This window comes from Castor canadensis, chromosome 1, assembly GCF_047511655.1.
Source record: "Castor canadensis chromosome 1, mCasCan1.hap1v2, whole genome shotgun sequence".
Taxonomy (NCBI): domain Eukaryota; kingdom Metazoa; phylum Chordata; class Mammalia; order Rodentia; family Castoridae; genus Castor; species Castor canadensis.
The window spans coordinates 122,270,001-122,295,944 of record NC_133386.1 but is presented as its reverse complement, the minus strand read 5'-3'; the positions used below and the strand labels follow the sequence as shown (position 1 = coordinate 122,295,944).

General features: G+C 38.9%; 1 protein-coding gene, 1 non-coding gene and 1 pseudogene across 7 annotated transcripts in view; 1 reads left to right on the top strand and 2 right to left on the bottom strand.

Moving 5' to 3' along the window:
• The window catches only part of Sytl2 (synaptotagmin like 2), a 106,239-nt gene that overhangs the window by 23,046 nt on the left and 57,249 nt on the right, over window positions 1-25,944 (bottom strand). For 3 of the 6 annotated variants that reach the window (XM_074081670.1, XM_074081668.1, XM_074081669.1), the window contains 5 exons: window positions 17,293-17,368; window positions 15,648-15,762; window positions 12,239-13,039; window positions 5,728-8,550; window positions 1,585-1,686 (listed from right to left, as the gene is read on the bottom strand). In XM_074081670.1, coding sequence (XP_073937771.1) covers window positions 1,585-1,686; window positions 5,728-8,550; window positions 12,239-13,039; window positions 15,648-15,762; window positions 17,293-17,368 — 3,917 coding nt within the window. The remainder of the gene's footprint in view (window positions 1-1,584; window positions 1,687-5,727; window positions 8,551-12,238; window positions 13,040-15,647; window positions 15,763-17,292; window positions 17,369-25,944) is intronic. The other 3 variants (XM_020180580.2, XM_074081672.1, XM_074081671.1) reach the window with 2 other exon arrangements.
• LOC141425329 (uncharacterized) lies at window positions 1,694-5,721 on the bottom strand (annotated as a pseudogene).
• LOC141416215 (U6 spliceosomal RNA) lies at window positions 21,068-21,176 on the top strand. The gene has a single exon (XR_012441026.1). It is a non-coding gene; the product is annotated as a U6 spliceosomal RNA (small nuclear RNA).

Below are 25,944 nucleotides of genomic sequence, written 5' to 3'. Positions count from 1 at the left end.
CGTATGCCTCTGGGAGACTTGCTTGGGAAGTCAACTGAAGAGATCTAACTGGGGACCAGCTGCTAAGTGGAATCTTGGCAGGCTAGTGAGAGTGGGTATCGGTATTTGGAAGGGAGTGTGCAGGAATACCCGTCAGCTGATAGTGATTTTTTTTTTTTTAACCCTACACATTCCTGAGTACTTTAAAGCTGCACCATGGAAATAGCCCCATGCTTCACAGGCAAGAGATTTGCTAAGTTAGACAATTGGTGCAGAGTTGTTACCCCCCCACCCCCCGCCCCCAAGGGCCCTTTACCAACATAAGGAAGAATAATCAGGCCTGTCCAACAAAAGATCAGACTTGCCTTCTCTGGAAGCATTCGGGCAAGTGTGGGGGTTGGCCACCTGTTGAGGCTTTAAAGGGAATTTCTGCATTGGAGGGAGGTTGAAATAGGTGACCTTCAAGGTCTCTTCCAACAGAGATTCCAAGATCTTTGGTAGAGTTAGGACTGCATTCTAAATTGTGAATATTGCCTTTGGACCCCCAGGAAGCTCTGAATTTTAGGAAATTTTTGGTGAAGTAGCTTTTTCTTTTTCTATTTAAACTCTGGCTTTTTGGCCTCTATGGCAGATGTTCCAAAATCTATTCTAAAACTAACAATGTTCAGTTAGCAGTCAGATGAGTTTAACATGTGGCTAACTTTTATTCAATAAAATCTCTCACAACTATCTGCAATCCCAGGGGCATATCTTGGCTTCAAAATAATAAGAACAACCCCCCCCCCATCCAGAAGTAATAGTTTCTAAGTCCACTTGTTTAATATTCAAGTCCCTATATACAAGTATGATTTCTGTCAGTACTCTAGAAATCCTTCAACAATTAAAGCAGCAGCCAGTGAGGAAAAGTGTGCCTAACATATTACGTGCTACTTTGTCTTTGGGCTTGTAGTACTAGTATCCAAAAGAAATGTGTGGATACAAAGAGAAAGGAAAGTCCTTGAGGGCAAAGGTTAGTTCAAATCCATATCATGTAAAATCCATTAGACACCCAACTTGTCATAATAAAACATGGCTACTTCATAACTGCTGTTGACAGTAGTCCATTAACTTTGAGCCCCAGGTCTACTGTGTGATATAGTAAAAAGCTACTTTGTCTCTCTGAGCTTTGTTTTCCTCATCTATACAATGGGGATAACAACTTAACCCTCACAGAGTTGCTTGTGCCAATTAAATGGGATAATATACACGAAATTCTTAGATAGGTTTTGGCATATAATATTCAATAAATGTTAGCTATTAGTTTTCTAGTACTACTGCTATCTCAATCCCTTCACACTCACTGCACTTGAATAAACACTCAAACCAGGATGCTTCAATTCAAGGAAGCCTAGCACTCTAATAACCAAACTTCATGCATTATTTTAAAAGCAAAATTCCAGACACTTAAGGGTGAGCCTCTTCAGCACACCTGGGAGAGGTTATTCTCATGTTAACTGCTGCATTTGGGGGTTAGGTACACAACAACATGCAGTGAGGCCACAGAAAAGCACATAAGCATTTTTAAGCTTAGATGAGGTATGAACAGTGGGCAAACTTCATTCTCACTTGATGAATCTGATGAAATGTCTTCTAGACTTTTGGAAGGCATTTTCCTAGCAGCACTCCTTTCCAAAGTTTTCAAAACAGGACTGGGTTCTTCTTCTGAACCTGTTACAAGACAAAACCGATGAATGCTGCACAATACAAAAGAAAAAAGCCTTTTAACAAACAATGGGCATCAAAATAGTAGGGTGGAAAGAGAAATTTTGCTGTAAGCCTCCCTACTTTTATTTGCTCTAAGAAGCACTTACTTTACAGAAGAAAATAATTTCCCTAATATTAATATGTCCTTTAAAAATAATTTTCCTGATCAAGAAATATTTGCAAACACAAGCCATAAAGAAACAAGATTGCCACATCAATACAAAAGTGATCTCGTAACTGTTTACACCTCTATTTTAGGCACATGATTTATTTTGTACCAGTCTTTGAATCTTCCCATTTAACATTCTAGCTTTTGAAGACAGCCATAAAATGATCCTAAGAGCATTAAAAAAGTTAGCTGAAACCATGTAAGGCAGCATTCAGATGTTTAACATCTGTATATAACTGGGAACACAGATGGTCGGGTTCTCAAGATCAATAGATGGAGTCTCTCTGGATTTCACAAGTTAGTAAAATTTCCAACTGTTAGCAAATAAATGGGGTACTCAACTTTTTATTTAACCAAGGTGTTTTAAAGGGGAGGGGAAGGTTCTACCATTTACTAATGCCTTTATTTTATAAAAAGATATTTTAGAACCAAGAGGGATAAGGGGGGCATAATTCCAGGATAAGAACAGTCCTTAAATTAAATGCATCTAACTTTAAAAAAAGATTCCCTAAACTGTCCTTAATTTTTCATTTTGACAGTGAAAACTCCATCATGGATAAGTCTGGTCTGAGTATTAACCTTTATTGTCAGTACCTAGAATGGTAACTGGCAATAAGTACTTCAAAAATATTTGCTGAATCCATGAATGATTCCATTAATGAATAAATGAGTTTAAGAACCACTTCTTAACCATATTTTCCTGAAATGCATTCTAGTTCTGCCTTATGTTAATATGCATTCCTCAGCAAATGGATTCTAACATGAATTAGATTTGGGATGTTCTTTGTTAAACTTTAAAAAGTATCTTATTACAGACCTTCTCAGAGATTTTAGCATGCTAATAATGTACATAATCTCCCAGCATTTCCAAAAGCATTTGACCATGGAAACTCCCCTCTCCCCTCTCCAACTCTCACCCCCAACCCTGCCAGTTTGTTTTAAAATGATTAGTTAGTGCTGTAGGTATGACTCAAGCAGTAGAATGCCTGCCTAGCAAGTGTGAAGGTCTGGGTTCCAACCCTAGTACCACCAAAAAAATTGTTTAGAAGATATAAAACTATGACTGCACAAGTCATAGTTTATACCTCTTCTTGGCTCATAATTTTAAAATGTCTCTACTGGCTTCTGTCTAGGTGATATTTATCAGTGACTATTTCTTACTTATAGGCTTTTTGCTGTCTAGTCAGTAATGCTGGTACACTATAAGCATGGCTATACACATTAGGTGATAGTCTCTACAGTAAGTGCAAATTTGCAATTCTCCAAAGGGTCAGTTTACCCTAGGAACTCATTGGGCAGGTTAGTAAGAGGATACCTCAATGAGGTTAACATGCTGCTTTTCTTCTTGCATATGTTTAGTTTCACAGACTGGTATTTCACTTTTCTTTATTATTATTATTTTTTAACCAGCAGCATTTGTTAAAAGGGCTTCAACTTGTCTAATTAGGATTAAAGGTGCATTCTTTGGTTGGTGTTCAAGGAGAGACACTATAGCAACTTACAAAGGAACTCAAACCTCACAAGTCAGCCCAAGTAGTTTCACTGAGACTGTAGTTTATTAAACTACAAGGAAGGTGATTAACACCAGCTGTTGTGCAACTTTGGTTAAAATGTCCTAGTCAGAGAACATCCTCTACCATTTTGAAGGAATGAAGGACAGACTGCGGGAGGTCCCAAAAGGCGATAAATGGTCAAGGAGACACTTCTCCTCCCTAGGAATTGTCTGTTTGCATCTGAAAGGCATCTCCACCCTCAGGCAATGCAAACTAGGCTATAAAACCCACTCCCCACCCTGACCCACGGGATCACCAGTTTCCGGGTCCCCCTGCATTCTCCAATATGCAGTCTTTCTCTTCTCTTTTCTCCAACTAAATTCTCTACAAATAAAATCTTTCCGACCTCTGCTGTTGGAGTCTGCCTGTGCTTTCATTCTCAGATCAGGCTCAAGAACCCTGAGCATCTGAAATTCCTGCGCGTGTCATCCGTGCATCAATTTCATCACTCTAATCAGGAAATTTCTCATTCTAATTTGCCTGGGATTTCTCTGCTAAAATATCCAAGAGTTGATCAGAATAGCAAACTGAGATTAAACTCTGTTTTATGGCCTGGTTGAAACCAGCACCCCTAGGTCTACTTACATGAATGTGGGCATTGAATAAGCCAAGGCTGAGATTAGAGAAATGCAGCAGACCAGACAATGCCCTTAGATGGAATCAGGTGAAGTCATCTAACCAAAGTCACATTCTAGAAGGGGAAGATTCTACAGACAATTTTAAAGTGAGAGGAAGAGGATGACAACAAAAAATATCACAGCACAAAATATCTGAGGGAAAGCAAGTTCTACCTTCCACTTTGTCTCTTATATTTAGCCACAACTGTGGTAAAACACTGCTCTTAAATGAGAAATTTGTGCTACTTTCTTGCCACAACTCTTACTAGAAACTTCTCTGAAGATTGATGGTTAAGAAATTCTAATTATTTGCAGGAGGAAAACTGACTTACGTGTTTTCTAAATGCAAAAAATTATTTTAAAAATATTTTTGAAACCTAGAGCTTTTACAGGTAGATTAATGAGAAAAAAGGTTAGATCTGAAACACAGCCTAGTAGGAAAACTATAACTCATTTGAATAATATAAATGAATTTTTTTAATTAAGAAAGGCTCAGGAGAACTAAAGTGATTTTAACAATATAGCATCATTGGGAATATCAAATTAATCCCAATTTTTTAAAAATTCCTTTACATCAGCATTCCATAAAGCATACTTATTATGAGTTAAAAATTCCAAATGTTTCAGTGTTTCCATCTGAAAAATCAGAGTCAGAGAACCCTCTATTTTCTTGCTCATTGTCTTGTGTCTTATACGGTGATGCTAATAACAATTCAACTTTTCTTATTTTTGCAGGATTTTCTTTCTTTGTCAGAAGAGGCCTGGGTTGCTCATTTCTGGACACACTAATTGCTTTAGGAGCCTCTGAAAAGGCCCTTGTTCTCCTGCAACATCACTTTCAGTGCCCCTGTCCTCTGGAGGTCTAATGGTCTCTATTTCATGGTCCACATAGGGTCATGAGATTGCAGGGATCTCAAACCCACTTGCAGAACCACAAAAATCTACTGAAAAAACAATCACAGCTTCGTCTCCTCCCAAGAGTTTATTACACTGGTTGACTTGAGATTCTAAATCATTACTTTCAACCTTCCTTTCAGGGGCTCCTGAGGCTGCCCAGTGAAAACGAGGCATTGTCCCCAAGCACCTGGCCTATTCTGACTGTGAGGGCTACTTCTCTGGAACTTCTTCCTTCGCCGACACCTGGAACCTATTAGAAGGAGCCTCAGGTATTTCTTTAAGCAGATTCTCAAACCCAGTATGGAAAGCACTCTCAATTACTGTTGGAGCCTCAGCCTGTTCTACTGTTTCTTCTACACTGGGATGGAGTTCAGAAGCAGCATGCCTGCATATCTTAGCACTACCTGTTGACTCTGATGAAGAAAGAGTCCCTGTATCCTTTTCAAATGTTGAGGGGAAGGTTTCTAGTGTTTCCTTCAGTAGTTTTCTATGCTGGCACTGAATTTAAGGCACTCTGATTTGGGTTCAATTACTGTTTCCCTCACAATTTCTGCTATTTCCTCAGGTAGCTCTTTGTCATACTGAACCACAGTGGAAACAGATGAGCTAATGAACTGTTCTGCTGGTGACATCTGGGCAGCTACACAAGATCCAGCCTTACGACCTTTATCAGGAACTACATGGAGGGAATAAAAATCCTTCCTCTCTGGAACAATGGTGTCCACTGTAGCCCAAGGTGGGGTCATTCCCAGAGGATTTGGGGGACTACCTGCTGTCTGGACTCCTTCAGGAAATTCTGCCTTCACTTCTCCAGGACCTACTTCTCTCTCAGATGGAGAATTCAGCCAAGCTTCTCTAAATAATCTCTGTAGTACAGCATTTACATCATTCAAGGCAAGCTTGGATGGAAGAATTACTTTCTCTACAGTCTCTGAAATTTCCCTTTGAGAAGGCAATGCCCTATCCTGGGGAGCAAGATGAGCATCCCGATAAAAAGGTGTATCTTGTGGAAGGTTGACCACATCCTCAAAAGAACCCTTTCTGTGATGATGGGGAGCCTGCTCCAGCAGAGGAGAACCTTCTGCAGACGCATGAAGTAAGTTCTCTGTGTTGAGCTGGCACTCACCACTTTCAGCTTTCTGGGTGAGAGCTGTATTTCCCAAAGTATTGTCCCCCTCTGGAAAAGGAATTATTTTCTCTCTCTGATGGATTGAAGTGTTGTGATTCTGTTTTACCTCTTTTTCAAATAATCTACCCTCTTTAGGCTGGGAGTTGGTTCTAGTGAAAACAGGTTCCAACTTGGGTTGTAAGGGAGACTGTGAACTTTCAGTTGCTTCCTTCAGGAGTCTGTCTAGACTAGCAGCCAGAGTGTCCTGTTGGGCCTTTGGAGGTGCTACTGTCTTGTCTACATGCTCATCAGTGATCTCCTTAGGTCCTATGGTGTCTTCCTCAGTATCAGTAAAATCTCTTTTAGAAGGCCATGTCCTATTTTCAGAAACACCTGGTTTGCGTATTTGTTTTTGGTGAACTTTTCCACCAGAAGGCTGGACTGCTGGTAATGAAGCTTCTGAAAGCAGCTTCTGTAAACTGTCATTCAAAGTGTCTTTGTAGTCTATAGACAAAACTCTTGTTTTCACTATGGATGGTTCTTGAATCTCTTGACCTGAGTAATCCTTTTCCTCTTTATTCACTGGAGTAACAAACCATTCCATATTCTTTTCCACATTTTCCTTTGATAGCTCATTTCCTGCCAACTGCAGAGTGGACTTTTTGGGTGGTTTCAGTGGAAATGTGGCTTCATCTGGTAGCACCTGGAGTGTGCACTCTGAATTTAATTTCTCCATTTCCTCCCTTGTAATGACATTTTTCTGGCTTAAAAGTGTTTCTACTTCAGGGGTATTTTTTCCTGATGGTTTAATGTCATTGAATTCCTTGTGTTTCTGGCTATTAAAAGGCACAGATTTGGGGGGGCTTGTTGTATTATCATTATTATTCTTACTTTTCAGATTAGCTCCTAAATCCCAAAACTTCCTCAAATTTTCAAATTGAGAGTGACTATAGACTTGTTCTGTATTGGGTTCATCCATTCTTTCTTTTAGGGACATAACTTTAAAGCTGGCATTTGATTCACCAATTAGAAATCTGTCTTTCTCCAAAGGAGTCTGTATTTCATTCTCAGTAATTGAGAGATGCTGCAGTGCTGGTAAAGTACTGTCTGTTCTAGAGCTCAAACTGCCTTCCACTGGCAATCTTTTCATTGGCTCATTTATATTATTCTGAAACAAAGATACTTTATCTGATTGATCAGCTGAAGAGTAGTTTTTGGATAGATCTGATATTTGGAGCCTGGTTTCTTCAGGTTTATTTGAGGAGTAAAAACTGGAAAGATGGGAAGCTTCATCAGTGTCATCGAGGAATACTCGCTTGGCGGTGACTTGACTATATTCATTCTGGCCTAAAGATAAACTGTCTATGGCCATGCCCTGTGACTTCACAGGCTGGTATGCCTTAGAAGATTGCTCCTGACTACATGAAGATGTGGGTTCTTTATGAGGTAACTTAGTAGCAGCTTTCTCTCCTTCCCAAAAGGATATTCTGTCACTCACTGTTTTGTATTTCTCTCTCTGCACTTGGTTCTTGGGAACCTCACTAGCTTCTTGCTGCAGCTGGACCTCAGGTTTTTTCCAAGGAGATCTACTGTTGACAGCGCTAGAGGGCAACTCCCTATTCTCTGTCTCTGAGGAAGCTCTCAGGATGGAAGTATTTCCTGCTTTGCTAACTATCTTTGCTTTCACATGGTCTTTCAAATTTGGTTCTTGGACAATTGTCCAAGAGTCAAAATTCAATTCCACATCTCCTTTATTTTTTTCATGTACATGGAATTTAGGTTCTTCTTTATCCATGCTGACAAAATTCTTAGTGTTGTTTGGAACATTGATTTCTACATCAGATGCTTTTTGAACACTGTAGTAGTAGCTACTGGTTGGAGGAGGTAGCCCATTTCCTTCTCCTATGCTTTTTAAACCTTGACTATAGTCCATACTTTCACTTCTTTGACTTGGAGTTCCATAGCTCTTAAAAGGCTGCAGTATTTCCAGATCTTTCCTTTGGATGCCTTGCTGGGATGAATTCATAAATTTGGATTTGATATTCACATCATTATCTTGGCAGTTTTCAGAAAGCAGCATATCTCCCTCTACTTGGGATGCTGAATCAGATCTCGTAGGCTTCAATTTAACTTTGGTGAATGATAGGGACTCTGAGTCACTTTCTTTTAGACCAGTGGCATCTTTCACCAGGGCAATAGCAACCTGTGAGTTTGAATCCGTTATTTCTTTGGGCTCTGTTCCTTGGGGATGTTGGAGGGGTAGCTTACTATCATCATCTGAATTAGAGCTTCGGTTAAACCAGTCTAGGACTTTAGATATGGAGTCATCAGTTGTCTTCCTTATCTCACTGGCATATGAACCAGAGTGTGAGGATCTCTTAGCTTTTAGAGCCATGAGAAGAGGGGGCTTACCTTGCTGATGGTCTCTAGAACTGAGATCTGATACCTGGGATGGCTCAGGCTCAACACAGTGAGACAGTTCATCTGCAACATAGAAATGCTTTTGTAAATAAGAGAATGCTTAAAGAATTATTTAGTCACTGATATTATCTTTTGCTAAAGGCATTTTTTTATTTGCACCTTTTATACCACTAGCTGTTTATACCAGTATCTTTCAGGGGTTACTTGCCATCCTAACTAAGGTATTCTACCAAAGATACTCAGTAACAGTACAGGAGGGAAAATATAGACCACTGCAAGTAGTGGGAAATTTCTTTGAAATTTCTTGGCTTATTTAAAAAAATCATGTGGATTTTACATTCTGTTCCATGTTATGTTTTAAATATTAATTTTCTCCACTATCAAATCTTTGTATGGAACTAACACTTCAGGAGGATATAGCATGCTGATTTTGTGACCTCACTCATTCCCTGGCAATTTCATAAACCCTAAAAGGGGGCTTATTAGCGAGTTTGAAAAGCACAGACTTAAGTGACTTCAGGAAGTAGAAAAACAACTTTCAAGCAAGGCTAAACAATCCCTCCAGAACATCTGAATGAGAAAATAAGAATATTTGTGTTCCTGGGCCTTACCCCTGAATCTCTGAAGATAGTGCCTAGGAGTCTTTACTAATAGCTGTCTTAATGAGTGTTTTGCATACCTGACTCTTAGAACCCTGATCTGAACAAGCCCCATTTCCTTTCTACCATTAATAAAAGTCATTTCTGTAAGCAAATAAACTAACCATATAGAAAATATAATTCACTACCTGCTCCCTACATTTTTTCTAAACTATCAGAAAAGCAGAGTTCTTTCTGAACCTTAATCACAAGTAACATAGGACAACTGGACAAGGGACCTTAAACATTTTGTTAACACTCATTAAGCATTTATGTAAGATGACAGTTAAGCCTCAACTGTTTTAATGTTTCTCTTCTTTAAAATGCTAAGCTATTGGGCTGGCAGAGTGACTCAAGTGGTAGAGCGCCTGCCTAGGCAGTATATAGCCCTGAGTTCAGACCCCAGTACTACCAAACAAACAAACAAAAAAAGAGATTTAAAATGCTAAGCTATGCAATACATGTATACAAGGATGTTCCTAAAAATGGTGTAAGCTGAATTTTTATGAAGCCAGACATATTGTAAATGCAATAAAAGATATGTCAGCTAACAAAATTCAGTCTTTAATAATCAACTTTAGCTAGATGTAAAAAAAAAACAAAGGATTTTATAATAATTGGCACATCATAGTAGATATTGGTTACCGTCCTTAAGTACATTTTCTATCATTAAAAATATGTCAACAGTTGTGAAGTTCTCTAAGAATTCTGTGTCTGTTTAAAGACTAATGATGATGAAAAATTGTGATATACTATTAAGGAAAAAGAAAAATATACTATTAAAGGAAAAAGAAGTCTGGGCATTATAAATACAATTCACAAGTTATATTCATGACTAAAGTTTTTGGAAGGCTCTACAATTAAGTGTTAGCAATATTTGGTGCTGGATGATGACATCACAGGTGAGTTTTTTCTTTTTAAATTCTGTGTACACTTATTCTTCTTATATATTATACAGTGAAAGCTCTTACTTTAAAAATAAGAGCAATTCTTTTAAAAAGTCAGCGCCAGGTAATGCTTTGTTTCCTTTTAGGAACTCTTTTGTCTTGTTTTTTTCCTGTGTGAAAATGAGTGTGGTTTAAACTCATTTTATGATTAACACTCTTAGAGTTTAGATATTTTGTTCTAATTTCCTTTTTTTACGTCCCAGTATTTACTTGTACTTATCCTTGTAGCAAGTCAAAAGGAAAAGGCAAGGTACCAATGAATAAGCATAATTTTGTTTATAAACATTCTTTAAGACCAGAAGGGATATTAGCCAATATGGGCTAAGCTGATGATGTTTTTCTCCCAATTTTAATGATCAATTGAAATTTAAAAAATAGACAGCACAGGGCTAGGCATAGTGGTATTAAGTCTGCAATCACAGCTACATGGGAGGCGAAGGTAGGAGGATTACTGGGCAAAAATGAGAACCCATCTGAAAAACATTAAAAACAAAAAGGACCGGGGGCATGGCTCATGTAGTAGAGTGCTTGTCTAGCAAGCAAGAGGCCCTGCGTTCAAGCCCCAGTATCATAATAAAAACAGTAAAAGCAAAGACACAATTATAAAAGTGCTTAGTGGGAAAGCAGATGTGGTTTCAAAACCAGGAAAGGCTTACCAGTATTTTTCTATTGACTATAACAAAGGGAAACACTACCAAAGAAGTTTTTCTTTTTCATCCTTTGAATAAACATTTAAGTAAATACCATGCAGTTATTTGCTAATGTTTGGTCAAAAATCAGTAGTTTCCTTGAACATGAGTTCTCTTATTTCTGGAAGAATCATTTGCTAATTTTTAATTTTTAAAAGAAGTCCCGTGTGTTCAAATGACATAAAATGTCCAAGGAGGAAAGAGAGCTTGGTCTCTTAAGAAGCAGACTGACCTGAACATTTAGGGGACTGTAGGGCTAAGCAAAAGTGACTCAGGGTCACTTAATACTGACTGACATGGGAGGAGAACAACAGAGCTAAAACTTGATTGCTGTTACTGTAAACTCACCTGGCTGTAAAAAAAAATTATCAAGGGATTGGATGCAGATTTATTGAAGATGGGAGAGAGAACATGCATTATTTTCCCCATTATTTCTGTTTTTTAAAACATGTGAATGATGAAGTAATAACCTGAATATAAAAATCACATGAATAGCTTAAGGCATCTCCTGAGAGTTGTGAGGGTTAGTTGTTGACAGAGTGGCCTGCCTAGCAAGTGTGGAGCCCTGAGTCCAAACCCTAGTACTGGGGAAAAGAAAGAAAGTTAGCTAGGCTCTGGTGGCTCACACCTATAATCCTAGCTACTCAGGAGGTGGCGATCAGGAGGACTGTGGTTCAAAGCAAGCCAGGGTAAACAGTTCACAAGACTCTATCTCAAAAATTCCCAACACAAAAAAGGGCTGGCAGAGTGGCTTAAGTGGTAGAGCACCTGCTTAGCAAATGTGAGGCCATAAATTCAAACCCCAGTACTGTTGTCCTCCCCATCACACCCCCCCAAAAAAAATGAGAGAGAGGGCTGTTAGCAGGAAAAGCAGAACCTTCATTGTCTTCTAACTCATACCACCTGAGGCAGAAAGGTCCAGCAGAGCTGTTAAAGTCAAAACAAAAGGCTGGTGATCCTGGGCAGGCCAGTCTGGTGATTTTTCACAGTAAATATTCTGTCTATTGTCTATCCTTTGAGGCAAGAAAGTAAAGGTTCTCTTGATATTATAAGAGAAACCAAAGTCTGGTAAAATGGTAATTAATAAACTTACATTCTGTGAATAATAATAATAATATATTTTCTCTATACAAAGGTACATTTCTTTAATTACTACTTTCTCTATAAAACCCTGATTTAACTCAAAACATTGTCATTTGTTTAAATAATTGACATGGTTACTTTTTTAGGGTTAAAACATAAGGGAACTCATTAACCATAAACTACAAACTGTGCTATCTTGGTTCTTTTAGTAATATTGGTGATTGAGGAAAGCCTCTAAACCCATTAAAAGAGGTATGCATTCCCCAGTGGCATCTGTCTGAATTCTATCTGGAATGCTTAGAAGGCAAAAACAGTCTTCTGTGGGACTGGCTGCCAGGCTCATTTCAAGCCCACAGAGTCTGTTTTTATAACTTTGTAATGACAACTCTCTTACCAGCAGGGCTTTTGGACAATTTTGATTCAAGCCTTGTTAATTCTGATGATTTATCTTGGTGTTCAATGATGGTGGATGAATTCTCAATGGACTGTGGGCTTGCAGCTTGAACTTCTGAGTGAGAATGGAGCCCATTATTTGGAAGAGGATAAGAAGTCATTGGCTGATGTGTTTTATTGTTTGATGCACCTGGGCTTGACGTTGATGGATAAAAAGGCATAGGCTTTCTGTGGGAGGGCTTCGGGTTATCCTGAAACTCATCTATGTCCCCTGCATCTTCTGTTCCGTTCTTCAACCTGTCAGATTCTAAAACACTAAATTCTCCCATTTCCCGGCCATGGACTAGTCCAGGACTCTGAGGAAGTTCATCCTTTACTGCAGAGAATCTCACATGCTTTAAAGGCTCCAGTGAGTTTGAGGAAGAGTCATCTAAAGAATGCTCCTTCTCAGAAATTTGCTCATGGATGGTTAGGCCAGGTGACACAGTTTTGCTTTTGGATTCAAAGTTGTGATTTAAGCGAAGAGTTTCTGAGTCTGTGCTACTAGAACTGGAGTTGCGCTTGAGGATTCCTCTCGGTGCCCCTCTTGCATTCAGGGAGTCTGTCCTTTGTCTAAGAAAAGACTGGCTATCATCTTGCTTTAAATCATTTGATTTGCTGATCAATTTTCTGGCTTTGGGGACTGGAGGCTTGATTTGGGAACCATTCACAGGCCCTGTTGGCACAGTCTGCTTTGATTCCTCTACCTTTTGGCTTGAAACGTCTGTGATAGATGACTTTTCTTTTGACTCTGACAATTCACCTGGAAATTGACACATTTAGGTGATATATCAAATGGAGAGTAACTCTACAATTTAAAATACTTATAAGCTTGACCTATAGTTAGAAAAAAAGTGTTAAAATATTAAAGATATTAAAGGAGGTAGCATAAATGCAGTACTAACACGGAAAGCTTGTAAAATTCATGAATTGAAGCGTGGAGAATTTTTAGGACAAATTACCCTGTGTGATACTACAAAAGTGAATACATGCCATTATACATGTCTCCAAACCCATGGAGTGTATAACACAAATAGTGATCCGCGATGTAAACTATTGATTTGGGGTGGTAAAGAGGCTCAAAGTAATTCATCAGCTATAAATACTACTCTGGTGGAGGGTGTTAACAAGGGGGAAGGCTACACACGTGTGGGTAGAAAGTAATGTGTGTACCTTCTGTTCAACAGTGTTGTGAACCAATTTCTCTAAAAAACAAAGTCTACTTTAAAAATTGATGCATGGGACATTAGAGCAAGGGCAAGCACAACAAGGGGACTGGACTTCGATCACATGATAAAGCGAGAGCACACAAGGGAGGGGTGAGGATAGGTAAGACACCTAAAAAATTTGCTAGCATTTGTTGCCCTCAATGCAGAGAAACTAAAGCAGATACTTTAAAGCAACTGAGGCCAATAGGAGAAGGGGACCAGGAACTAGAGAAAAAGTTAATTCAAAAGAATTAACCTAGAAGGTAACACACACGCACAGGAAATTAATGTGAGTCAACTCCCTGTATAGCTATCCTTATCTCAACCAGCAAAAACCCTTGTTCCTTCCTATTATTGCTTATACTCTCTCTACAACAAAATTAGAGATAAGGGAAAATAGTTTCTGCCTGGTAGCGAGGGGGTAGTGGAGGAGAGAGAGGGGGCGAAGGGAAGCGGGGAGAAATGACCCAAACATTGTATGTACATATGAATAGAAGAAAAAAAATTGATGCATGGACTTGATTGCATTGCAGATAGATTGCACATTTAAGATTATTGTGCTTTATTTACCTTGTGGTATTTTGCACTTGATATAGAAAGTTTTTTTAAAAATTAAAAAGAAAAGTTCTCAAAAGAGGCTTAAAGAAATACATAGAAGTAACTTTAAAAATTCATGAGGCCAGACATGGCCTCAAGCTTATCATACTACTTGGGAGGCAGAGATCCAAAGATGGTAGTTCAAGGCTAGCTGAGGCAAAAAGGTCATGAAACCCCATTTCAACCAATAAAAGCTGGGCGTGGTGGCACACACCTGTCATCACAGCTACATGAAAAGCATAAATAGGAGAACTGCAGTCCAGGCTGGCCTGGGCATGAATGTGACACCCTATTCAAAAAATAATTAATGCAAAAAAAGGACTAGGGGGTGTGGCCCAAGAGGCAGAGCATCTGCCTAGCAACTATAAGGCCTTGAGTTCAAATCCCGGTGCCACCCAAAAAAAAAAAATTCATGTGTTGAAATCATATAAGGTAGCTCAATTTTTAAAAAGAAAATCCTAATTCCTAAAACAAAAAGTGTTTTGTCAACCATTTTTTGGTTAAAAAAAAAAAAAAGGAAACACATTCCAATGATTTTTTCCTAAAAAATATTTTATGTACTATATAATGTGCCCAATGGAAATATATATTAATAATAAAACAGACTAATTGAAACATCTTGCTCCAATGTTCAGTTGTTAATTTTCCACCCCTTGACTAATCCTTAATGTAGGTGGAATCTTCTTTCAGTTGCTTTTGAAGAGACTGAATTATCTAGGCGCTTTTCTCTCTCTTTTAAATCTTTTAAAAATGTTTTTATTAGTATACCAGGGGTATCATTATACAGCAGGTTATATAGGGAGTGTGATTGTGACATTTTCATATATACATACATTGTACCCCAGCTTGGTTCATCCCCGCCATTATTTTCCCTCTTCCCCCATTTCCCTTTTCAAAATGACTTCAACAGGTTTCAATGTTTCATATTTGTAAATACATAAAGTACTTCAACTATATTCTCCCTCCTTTAGCCTCTTTATTTCTCTCTCTCCTTCTGCTATTTCCCTCCCCTTAACATGACCTGTTTTATTTAGTATCCTCTTAATGTCATGTTGAGTATAGTAACATTCTGTAAGAGGCAACTCAGATCAGTTAAGTCACCTATGTGATCAAATGTTCCTGGGCAGTTGGGCTGATAGTTACAGATGAAAAGATTATAACATTGTTTCATGTGTGGCCTTTTCTTCTTGAGTCAACCTTTAAAATTTTTTTCAACCTCTTTTAATTTTAGACAACTGTGTCAGTTGTGATGGGCCTCCAACAAATACTATTAAGTTAAAGACCAAATGCCTTCGTCAAAAAAGTTCTCAGTTCACTGATGAGGGAGACCAAGGCATAGAGGTCACATAACATGCTTCAGCTCCAGGTTGGGAAGGCATGAATATCTAGTTCTTAAAATTTTTCTTCTTCTCCTTCAGGGAGGAAACCAATAGTCATAGTGGAATAAGACCACTGGGACTTTTCAATTTCTCTGGAAAGTTATGTTAGTGAAAGGAACTCTGAGAATTTCCTCTCATCTACAGATAACAAATATAAAAATACGTAGTCCATAAAAATAATATTTACCCTCTTTTGAAATCTGAAATAAACCAGCTCTTCCATTTTTTGACTGCTCATTTTTGGTTTGCTGTGATAAGTGATCTTCTGGCAACTTGGAGCTATTAAACGGATTCTTCCTTTGCTGGGGAAAAAATATTGTTTATTAAACTTGGTTTAAATGTTGTAACAGCAACTCAGTGTTAGCAAATGCTTAATAATCACCCATATTTGTTAGTTTTACACAGTCAATTCTATTATCTGGCATGTTTGAAGAAAAACTGATTAATCTGGTTAACATAAAATTACCACACATGCCACACCAAAGAATAAACAGATAAAACTATATAAAATACATTCAATGCCAGAGTCGTACAAAGTTAGATCAGAAACAGGCATTCAAGGCCAGGCCAGTGGCCTATGCCTATAATCCTAACTACTCAGGAGGTGGAGATCAGGAGGATCAAAGTTTGAGACCAGCCTGGGTAAAAAATCCTTGAGACTCCATCTTAAGAATAGGCGTGCACAGGCATGGTGGTACATGCCTGTCATCCCAGCTATGCAAGAAGTATAACCAGGAGGATCACAGTCCAGGCCAGCCCAGGCCTAAACTTGAGACTTTATCTCAAAAATAACCAAAGCAAAAAGGGCTGCGGAGTTGGCTTAAGTGGTAGAGTACCTGTCTAGCAAGCATAAAGTCCAAAGTTCAAACCCTAGTACTGTGTGTGTGTGTGGTGGTGGTGGGGGAAACAGGCATTCAAATAAATCTCCCACATATTACAGGTGAAAAAATGTTGTCCTGGATATATCAAAGACCAGTTCAAGGTCAAAGTAAACCTGGGACACTAATCAGATCAAATTCCCACCAGGGTTCTTTCTACCACACCAGTCACTGTGCTAGCTTACAGTGACAGGAAATTTAACTTTGATTGATCTTTCCTAAGGATTTAGAAGACACTTCAGTACTCTTGAAGTGTCTCATAGTCATTGTTACAGTCAATTCTAATGATAGTAAGTGTATCAGTTTTGGGGGGTTTTGTTTGGTTTGGTTTCTTGAGACAGGGTCTTACTGTATAGCTCAGGCTGGCCTCAAATTTGAGATCCTTCTGCCTCTGCCTCCCCAGTACTAGGACTGCAGGTGTGTATACCATGCCCAGTACAAGAGTTTTTTTTGAGACTGGGTCTGGTAATATAGTGCAGACTGGCTTTAAATTCATAATCCTTCTGCCTCAGGAGATTATTTTTATAGTAGTTTAAGATATAGACATTGATATTAGCATATCAATGCATAGATAATAGTAATAATTTCATAAATTGGCAATTACATCCCCAAAAGGAGACATCTAACAGAGATTTAGGAAATAGGAGTAAAAATAAGAAGTGCAGTACAACTAACAAGCCATATTCCATATGCCTAAAAGTAGCTGCACCAAATAGCTTCAGACTTTTTATTCACTAGGGCAAGAAATCTGGGTCTTCAGCAATAAACACAGTATTCATTAACTTTATCTACCTCAAGAGTAACTTCTTACTAAATAGTAAAAAATTATCTATGTTGGGTACCAAAAAGTAATATAACATTCCTTTCATTTTGTGGTGCTTTGATAAAATGAGAAAAAATGGCATTCCATTTCAAAATCTCAAATGAGATTTTTGAAGTCTGGGCTCAATCTACCTTAGCTGGAGACACAGTTGATGTCCTTGTCTTTTCTTGGGACTTATCAGTCACAGTGGGAGCTGGATTCACCACACTGGAATTGTAAAAGAAACAATAATGCAGAAAACACAATCTCACCCGTTGAGGAAGCATAGATCATGCCTATAAAGCCAAAAGGTATAAGGGCAGGATGGGGGTGGGGGGAAGTTTGTAAAAATTAAACCTCCAGGAAGGGAGAAGGAGTTGGGGCCTTGCAACAATTGAGCACTGAAACAAAGGCAAGAGCAGAAAGAAATAAAAGACAAGCCTGAGAAAAGATAAAACATCCATCAAGAACCTTGAAGCTGTTATCAGGGTACCTGGTAACACAAGAGGTTGATAATTTAAATTTGCAGAAATGAACTCATCCCAAAGTCAAAAGCTAAGATCAGATGCAGTCAGAAAATGAGCAACTGATTTTATTTTTAAAATAAAGCCCCAAAGAGTTTTAGGGCTTGATTATGTAGGGCAAGGCAAGAATGGCCGTGCTTACTCTTATTCAGTAGGAAATAACTGAAGAAAAAACATAGGTGTAACAAGTGACTTAGTAAAGGGACAGAAAAGACAGCAGATCAGAGATGCTGTGTGGGAAGGATGGTGGATTGGACAACTTCCTGGGAACTTTCAATCCTACTGTCTAACCTGGCTAGATGAGTTTTTATTCAAATATAGAGGAACAAAGACAACAGAGCATTTAGAAGGCAGTGGCAGGGCCGATGCCTGGAGCTTGCTTAAAGAAGTGAGGATTCTACCATTCCTTATTCCAGAGACAGGGTGGCCCCAGAGTAAGAGTAAGGCTAGAGTTAGTGGAAAAAGGTGAGTTGAGTGACCTCCTTCCTGAACAACCATTCCCTTGATGAGTAAGAAGGGCAACAAAGGGTCATAGAGGTCCTGGAGAGGAGGAAAATCAATCTGTTTAGACTATCTGCTCCAGTGGCCTTGAAGTCACTTGAATAGTGAAGTCACTATTGACTGAAACCACTGTTCCCTGTTAAACACCACTAGTTCTCTTAGTGACATCTGAGTCAAGAACTTGGAAAATGCCTCAGAAGGTTCTGGCTTTTCCCCACATTGCAGAGGAACTGAAGGCAAGGGGAGGTGAGCAACTGGCCCCAAGGCCATGGAACCTTGCCCAAGATTACTGTCACTAATTCATGGACTAGATGTTCCTGCAGCTTCATTTACTTCCCTTCCTTCTGTACTTCAACTGCTATTTTTGTACAGTTAGTCCCAGGAAATGGCTGGACTATTAACAAGTCATTCTGCCTTTTATCACTTTCCTCTTTGTTCCAGAATTACAGCAAATGAGGTATAAAAGACAACCTGATTGCATGAAGAAAGAGGAAAAGAAAGGTGGGAGGGGAAGAGCAGGAAACAGAGGAGGAACTTAAAATGGAGCCAAAATTTGAACAGAAAGACACATTACAGTACAGATTTCTCTATTCCTGCAATAGGTGAGCATAAACTTGAATTAACTTATCTAGCAGCAAAAATGAAACAAACTACTTGGTTACTGATAGAACTCAGTGTCCATACAATGAAAACAGTCATAACTAGAAGACAATATATTTTGAGTGTCATTTTAAGAAGCCAGTGGGTAATATGAGGAATAACATTCTTATAGCAGACTCTAGGCTCAGTTTCTCAGAATGTTTTGTATGATCTCCCTTAGTAAACAAAGCAGTTACATAACCAGGGGACACCCCCTCAGCCAAACAGTGGTAGTTGGGGTCTCAATGAACTACCATGTTCTCTGCCATCTTCCTGTCTTCCTTTTCCCATTTCCCAACCCCAAAGGATAAGAAGAACCTCTCCATTCTTTTCCCTATGCTCCCTGGAAATCTAGTACCTGTGCCCCCAGGCCCCAGCCTCAATTTCCCATATTGACATGATTTTGACCCTCCTTCCTAGGGATGAAACTAGTCTCTCTCCATTACTGAACTCTACCCAGCCATGTATTTCATATCTATCATGCAATCTCATTGTGTGTACCTGTCTTATCACTTAAAGTAAACTGGCAGATTCCTCAACAGAATCACATCCCACAGTGCCTGGTACACAACTGGTGAATGACTAAATAAATGAAGGCTAACTGAGGCAGTGCCAGCGAAAGCAGCAGCAGATTGGTGGCCATTTGTTTTGTTTTGTTTTTGCTTTTGTTTTGACTCTATATTGTTTGCCAAACTATAAAGAGGCAGATTAGCTAGGTGTTAAACAAAATGTCTTTGTTCATCCTATTCAGAAAACAAAAGAGGAAAAAACAAAGCAGTCAGAATTCAAGGGCAAGACGCTAAAATACCAGAAACACACAGTATTTATTGGGTTACCTTGTGATTAGGATAGAGGAAAAATGGAAAATAGTTGGCTTAGTGGGAAACTTAGCTACATTTCATATTCAGCTTAGTTGAAAAAATTAAACTAAGAGTTTCATAACTCAAACTCTGTATAAAAATATAGTTACTACCTAGTAGCTTTGATTCTCTCAAGGAATACTACAAAGTTTTGCTTGCCTTTCTTTTATTGAGTAATCATCATTACAGCAACAATCTTATTCTCAATTGATTCTTGTAATATGTATGAGGTGTGTATCATTCTCCCCATTTTACTTGTGAGAAAACTCTGGCTTGGAAAGTTTAAGTAACCTGCTTGTTGTCACGAAATTAGTTTGGGAAAAAGCTAGGGTCTTGAATCCAACAGTGACTGATGCCAAAGACAAACATGGTAATGGCTAGGTTATCCTGCCTCTGACTTCCTGCATTATTACAGCAGTGGTTTGTGGCAAGAAGACTGGAAACAAATCCTGGTGATACTTCCTTCCCAGTGAGTCTCACATATGTTTCTCTTTTCCACGTAGAAGGATACCTTTATTATTTTTGTCAACTGTATTAGCTACATATCTGGCCTCCTGAAAGTTCTACTCCCCTAATCCATTCAGTTTTCCACCATTAAACTGGAATGGTTTAAAATACAAGTTGCCGCCCCCGCTCCCCCCCCCCTCCCCATTACCTTTTCTAGCATCCTCAAGGCCTGTAGAATGAACTCTGAATTCTGCAGAAAAGCAGATGGAGACCATCTGTCATCTGCCACAATATACTTCCCACTTTCTTGTCGGAGACAAGGCTCCCTTTGTGAGCCATTCTGTCTTGACCTTGCCCTGGAACATTTTGCGGTTGTTTGTCCCAACTTCTCCATCTCCAGCACAAGATGGCGCCGTCCCTGCTTCTCTTCCGGGAGTTGACCTTGCCGCCGGCGCGAACGGGCACCCTATAGCAGAACCAGCCAACCAGCCTGCACCTCCTCATACCCCTCACTCCCTCAGCACATAAATACCCCTGTGTGAACAATAAAATTTTGCAGCTTGATCAGAACTCCTGTCTTGCTGTCTCCTTCGTGTCTCTTGTCCCTTCATTCTTCCCCTTCTAGGTTCGCTACCCACGCTGATGTGTCCTGCAGGACGGGACACTTTCTGTTGATCCTTTATGTCAAACAAAGTGGTTTACTCCCTGTGCCTGAAACTATGATGTTTCTACTCATCTACTCAACCTATTGTTCAGCTCTTTCTCTGCCTAAATCATTCCTATCATCTTCAGCCCAATCCAAATTCTCACCTCCTGCTCCATCCTGGCTAAGAGTGTGAGTCTCCGTTATCTCACTGTAGCATATTTTGCAGGCACTTTGGATTATGAATTTGCTCCCTGTCTGGCAATGTTTGCTATCATGTGGTCATATTTTTATATAAAGATACATTATTTTTGTGCTTGCTTCGGCAGCACATATACTAAAAAGTTAGAATGGTACAGAAAAGATTAGCATGGCCCCTACACAAGGATGACCCACAAATTCGTGAAGCGTTCCATATTAAAAAAAAAAAAGATACATTATTTTTTCCTAAGAGACTATAATCTCCTTATGGCCAGATACCATGTCTTTTGCTTCTCAGAATTCCTCCCAGAAGGGTAGTAGACTGTGTCCTGAATAGATACTCAATACATTCCACATGATAAGATTTTTAAACTATGAAGCTAGCATAATTCCAAACCTTGTGCTATGTAACTTTCTTCCCTCAGGCACTCTTCAAAAAGGACCTTCAATATTGGAAGTAACACATAGATAAAATTAGTTTACTTCCTTAAAAAGGTTATTAAAATATTAGACAATGATACACCTTATAGAATCAGAAAAAATTCTGCAAGTAATTTCTTCTCACATTTTTTGTTATTTTATTTCTTTTTGGACTGTGAGTTCTTTGGGGGCTAATGCTGTGTGTTATCCCCTGTACCTAGTAGGTACTCAATGATGTTTAAACAAACAAATGAAGAAACCACTCAGTGAATGAGTGAGGAAAGCAAATTAGAAAATATGCGCATGACATGACAAACCCTTCAAGTTGATATTATTTTTAAGTAAAATACTACTTGTGGGTACACACAGCCCTCCAGTGCTACCACAGTTCAAGCTATAGATTTGTCAAACACAAAAATATTCCCATCTAAGTATGAGGTATTTTGATGCCACAGTGAAACTATTCCTACCACAACTGGTTTGAGTAAATCCAAGATTTGGTAAGATTAAATGTTTTTTCAAGAAATGAAATCTTCATATCAATGGATTTCCTATCAATCCTGAGGAAAAAAAATATCAAATTTAATGCCCCATTGACTCATCACTTCTCTGCCTTTGAGCGCAAGCTACTACCTTATACTAATCTTATTATTAGATATAAAAGAAAGTAGTTAATTCTTCTGGCTGAGAGAGATGTATAAATGCAAACAAAAGCTTTCTAAGAAAAAGAGCATTAGTGGGAAAACACCATACTATTCCAGAGCTAAAGATGTGAATTGGTTGGTTGTCATTCAACAGAGGGCAAGAGGGAGACTGGGGGTAGAAGTGAGTTTCACTGAAGCACAGGCAATGAAGTTCAGACTAGCACTTTGGTTCACTACATTGAGTTATAAAATAGTGTTTGATTCTATCCAAAACAAAGCTAGATAGAGATGAAAGTCTTACTTGCAAGGTCACTCCTCATTTTCTCACCATTTCATAGGGAAGTGCCCAGAAGAAAGTCTACCAATGCCATAGAATGAGATATTACAGTGAAGTAATTTTCCTGTTCTCCCTGAACTCATTTTGGAAGCTGTCTGGAAACATTTTTGATTAATGGATATTAGAATCTTCTGCAGCAGCCATGCTTCTGTCTATCTAGTTCTCCATCTTGAATGCTCTTCTCTCATAGTCACACAAATTTGAGAGGGCGCTCGCGCTCAGATTCTCTTCCATCTTTTTGTAATGTCTAGTGCTCCCTGAGACATTTTTAAAGAGATTCCTTGTGAAGCAAAGCAATGAAATCTAGATTCTATCAATCCTGTCCTTACCTCATACATTTTTTTCCTCCCTTCTCCTCTTTTTCTACTTACTCCCCTAGGGTCCAAACCACTTCATTCAATCATGAATTTACTTACTATTTTGAATCTTCATGAATCCCCTTACACACCATTTATTCTTTATTTAGTAATTTACTATCCTATCAGCTATTCTCATTCATTGACTCATTCACTCAGTCTCTCACTCTCCTTCTTCATGCATTCATTCCACAGAATATTTGTAGGGCACTAGTTAAGTGCTAGGAATAGGGCAGTGAACAAAACAAACAAAATACAGCAGTGAACTAAACATCTGTTTCCTAATGGATGTAGGGGAGGGGACAATAAACATAAACAAAAGGCCACAGTTGAGAGCTTCTCCTCAAAAACACCACATACTCTATACTAATTATTAGATATTTCTGTCTGCCTACAAAATACCACAAATTCCTTCTAATCTCATCTCTACAATTCTGTTATGTCCCCTCCTTTCTCCATTCCCTCAAATAGGCTCTTACCACCTCTTGTCTGAATTTCTGCTATAAGGTCTTAATTGAACTGTCTAGCCTCATCCTACACAGTGCCAGAATGATCACCCCAAAAAGTAAACTTGATTTAAAAAATTTTGTTTGATGCCCCCTTATGACTAAGGTCTCTTAAAGGATACCCAAGGTTCTTCACAATCTGATTCCAGCCTCTTCCCACATACTTGTCCACCACACACACAGCAGATCTGCCATATCAGACCATTTCCACGTAGGCCAAGGCTGACCAGACCCCCCATGTCATCCCCTCTACCTGTACCATTCTCTCCTCATATCTAATATAGCCCTTCTCATCCTTCAAGAATCACCTCCAGGTGATCTTGGGGGTGTGGCTCAAGTAGAGTGCTTGCCTCGCAAGTACAAGGCCATGAGTTCAAACCCCAGTAACACTCTCCCCCCAAAAAAGAATCACCTCAGTAGTTCCCTGGCAATCCTTCCCCTCCACACTAGACACAATGAATGAGTAAACGAATGCTATCTGTGATCCTCCAGCTTTTTAAATACCATTTCCATACTAAGCACAACTTATGATTATACATGTCAGCCACTTCTCCAAACAATGGGTTCCCCAAAGACAGGGACTAGACCTTATTCTTTTTTGAATTTCTTAGTATCATCTTGTACATAATAAAAACTCAATAATGTTTGCTGACCGAATAAATAACTGAGTGAAGAATGAACACTGGTTCATTCCTACAGAATGATTTATTCTACTGGATGCTAGCAAGACATTAGCTCAGTGCTTTTACTGTGATTACACAGACAAGGACATTTAAATACTTTATTTCCAATAAATATCCTAGGCAACCTATGGATTAATGGTTATATCCTTATAATCCATATCTATTTATCTTCTCTTTAGCCCATTTTTCTCCACATATAGCTCAGGACCTTGTGCTTCTAGACAGGTTTTTTATCACTTGAGCCATGCCTCCAATACCATTTCACTCTTATATTTCCTTTCCTGTCTTTCCTAACTCTTTTGGCTCAGATTGGTTTCTTTTGCTACAAAAAGTAGTTGCTGACCTCTGACTGATATGTCGATCAAGTATCTGACAGGTGCCTAGTTAGGCAACATTGCTAGGCCTGTTTTCTTAGGGTGATGTCAGAACATTGAGATGCCCACTACCCCTAATATCATCCTCTTTCCACCTATGAACTCGCCCCTTTTGTTGAAGATTCTGATCTTTATAAGGAGGCTAAGACAAAGTAATTCTTAAATCTTTTAGAAACTATCTGTACTGGGCATTTTTCTAATAGAAAGTCTGCACAGTATGGGAGCCAGGTACTGGTCAGATCCTGATTCCAGCCTTATTGTAATGTTTCATCTGTGCTATACACCAGATGAGAAGCTTTATATTATGATGACACAAGCACATTTGAACTCATGTTTCAGTAAGGTGACCATTAAGAAAAGGAAGGTACAGACCAGGCATGATGGCTCATACCTGTATCCTCAGTTACTTGGGAGGCCAATATCAGGAGGATTGCAGTCTGAGGCTAGTCCCAGGCAAAAACCCTATCTGAAAAATAACTAAGGCAGAAAATGACTGAGGACATGGCTCAATTGGGAAAGCACCTGCCTGACAAGTGCAAGGCTCTGAGTTCAAATCTTAGTACTGCCAAAAAAAAAAAAGAGAGAGAGAGAGAGAAAGAAAATTAAAACTCCAATGTATAATACAGGTTTTCATTATTTTTAAAAGTCAAGTACTCTTTAGGGTAGAATTCTGCTAGATCCCTTCAAGGAGAAAGAACAATGCCATCAAGCAAATAAGGGATATGGGATAGGGAAGGGTGGAGAAGGAGTCAGAAGGGAGAAATAATAAGACTGTTTGGAACTTAGAAGATGTGTGTAACTATCATTTTTCAGAGGTCTAGGCTGGCCCATTTGTATCCACAGATTCAAAACACTGTAAGACATCAAGGGGCCGGTCCTCAAAGAGGTGGTCTTAGAAGAATAGGATAGAGAAGGAGAGAGAAAAAAAAGGCCATTCCATTTTCAGGCTCCTTCCGTCCAAAGAAGTGCCAGTAACACAGACATCTAAAGCCCTGGTCAGTAGAGAGGTTACTATATTCTAAGTGGTTCCCAGAGCTTGTTTTACAGAACGTACAGTCTAGAGTAACACAGAGGGATCTTCATGTCACATAGCAGTCCTACCTCTGAAGTCAGGACTATTCCTCATATATGGGCAAGGTCCTGACCCACATGGGAGAAGCTTCTCATGTCTCCTTCTGTACTCTCCACTTTGACTCAGTCATGATCTATGGCTTATTGTGTATGTATTCAACATTATTTTGAGGAAGGGACATACTGTGCTATCAGTGGGTGGTTCATGGACCAGTGCCAGTCCATACAGTACTTTTCAGTGATTCACAACAAGATGTATAGAGAAATTGAGAGTATGCATTGAGAGCCATTTATAGCAATTTGCTGAGACATTCCAGATTATAATCAGTGGTCCACAGCATGCTATTGTTTCTGAATTTAATTTTTCTTTTACAAAAGATATTAGGCTGCAATGATTAGAAACAAAAATTTAAAAATAAAATGAAACAGATTCTCCACTATAGTTTATGAAGTGCTGGTTCAGCTAACACTGTCCAGCTGAAAGTCAGTAACCAGGACTAGAGCTGTGTTTGGAGTTTTCCCTTTGCTGCTCTAAAGGAACTATGTTCTCTGATCATAAACCTCTCTGCTTCCTTGTGCAAACAAAGGTGAATTCATA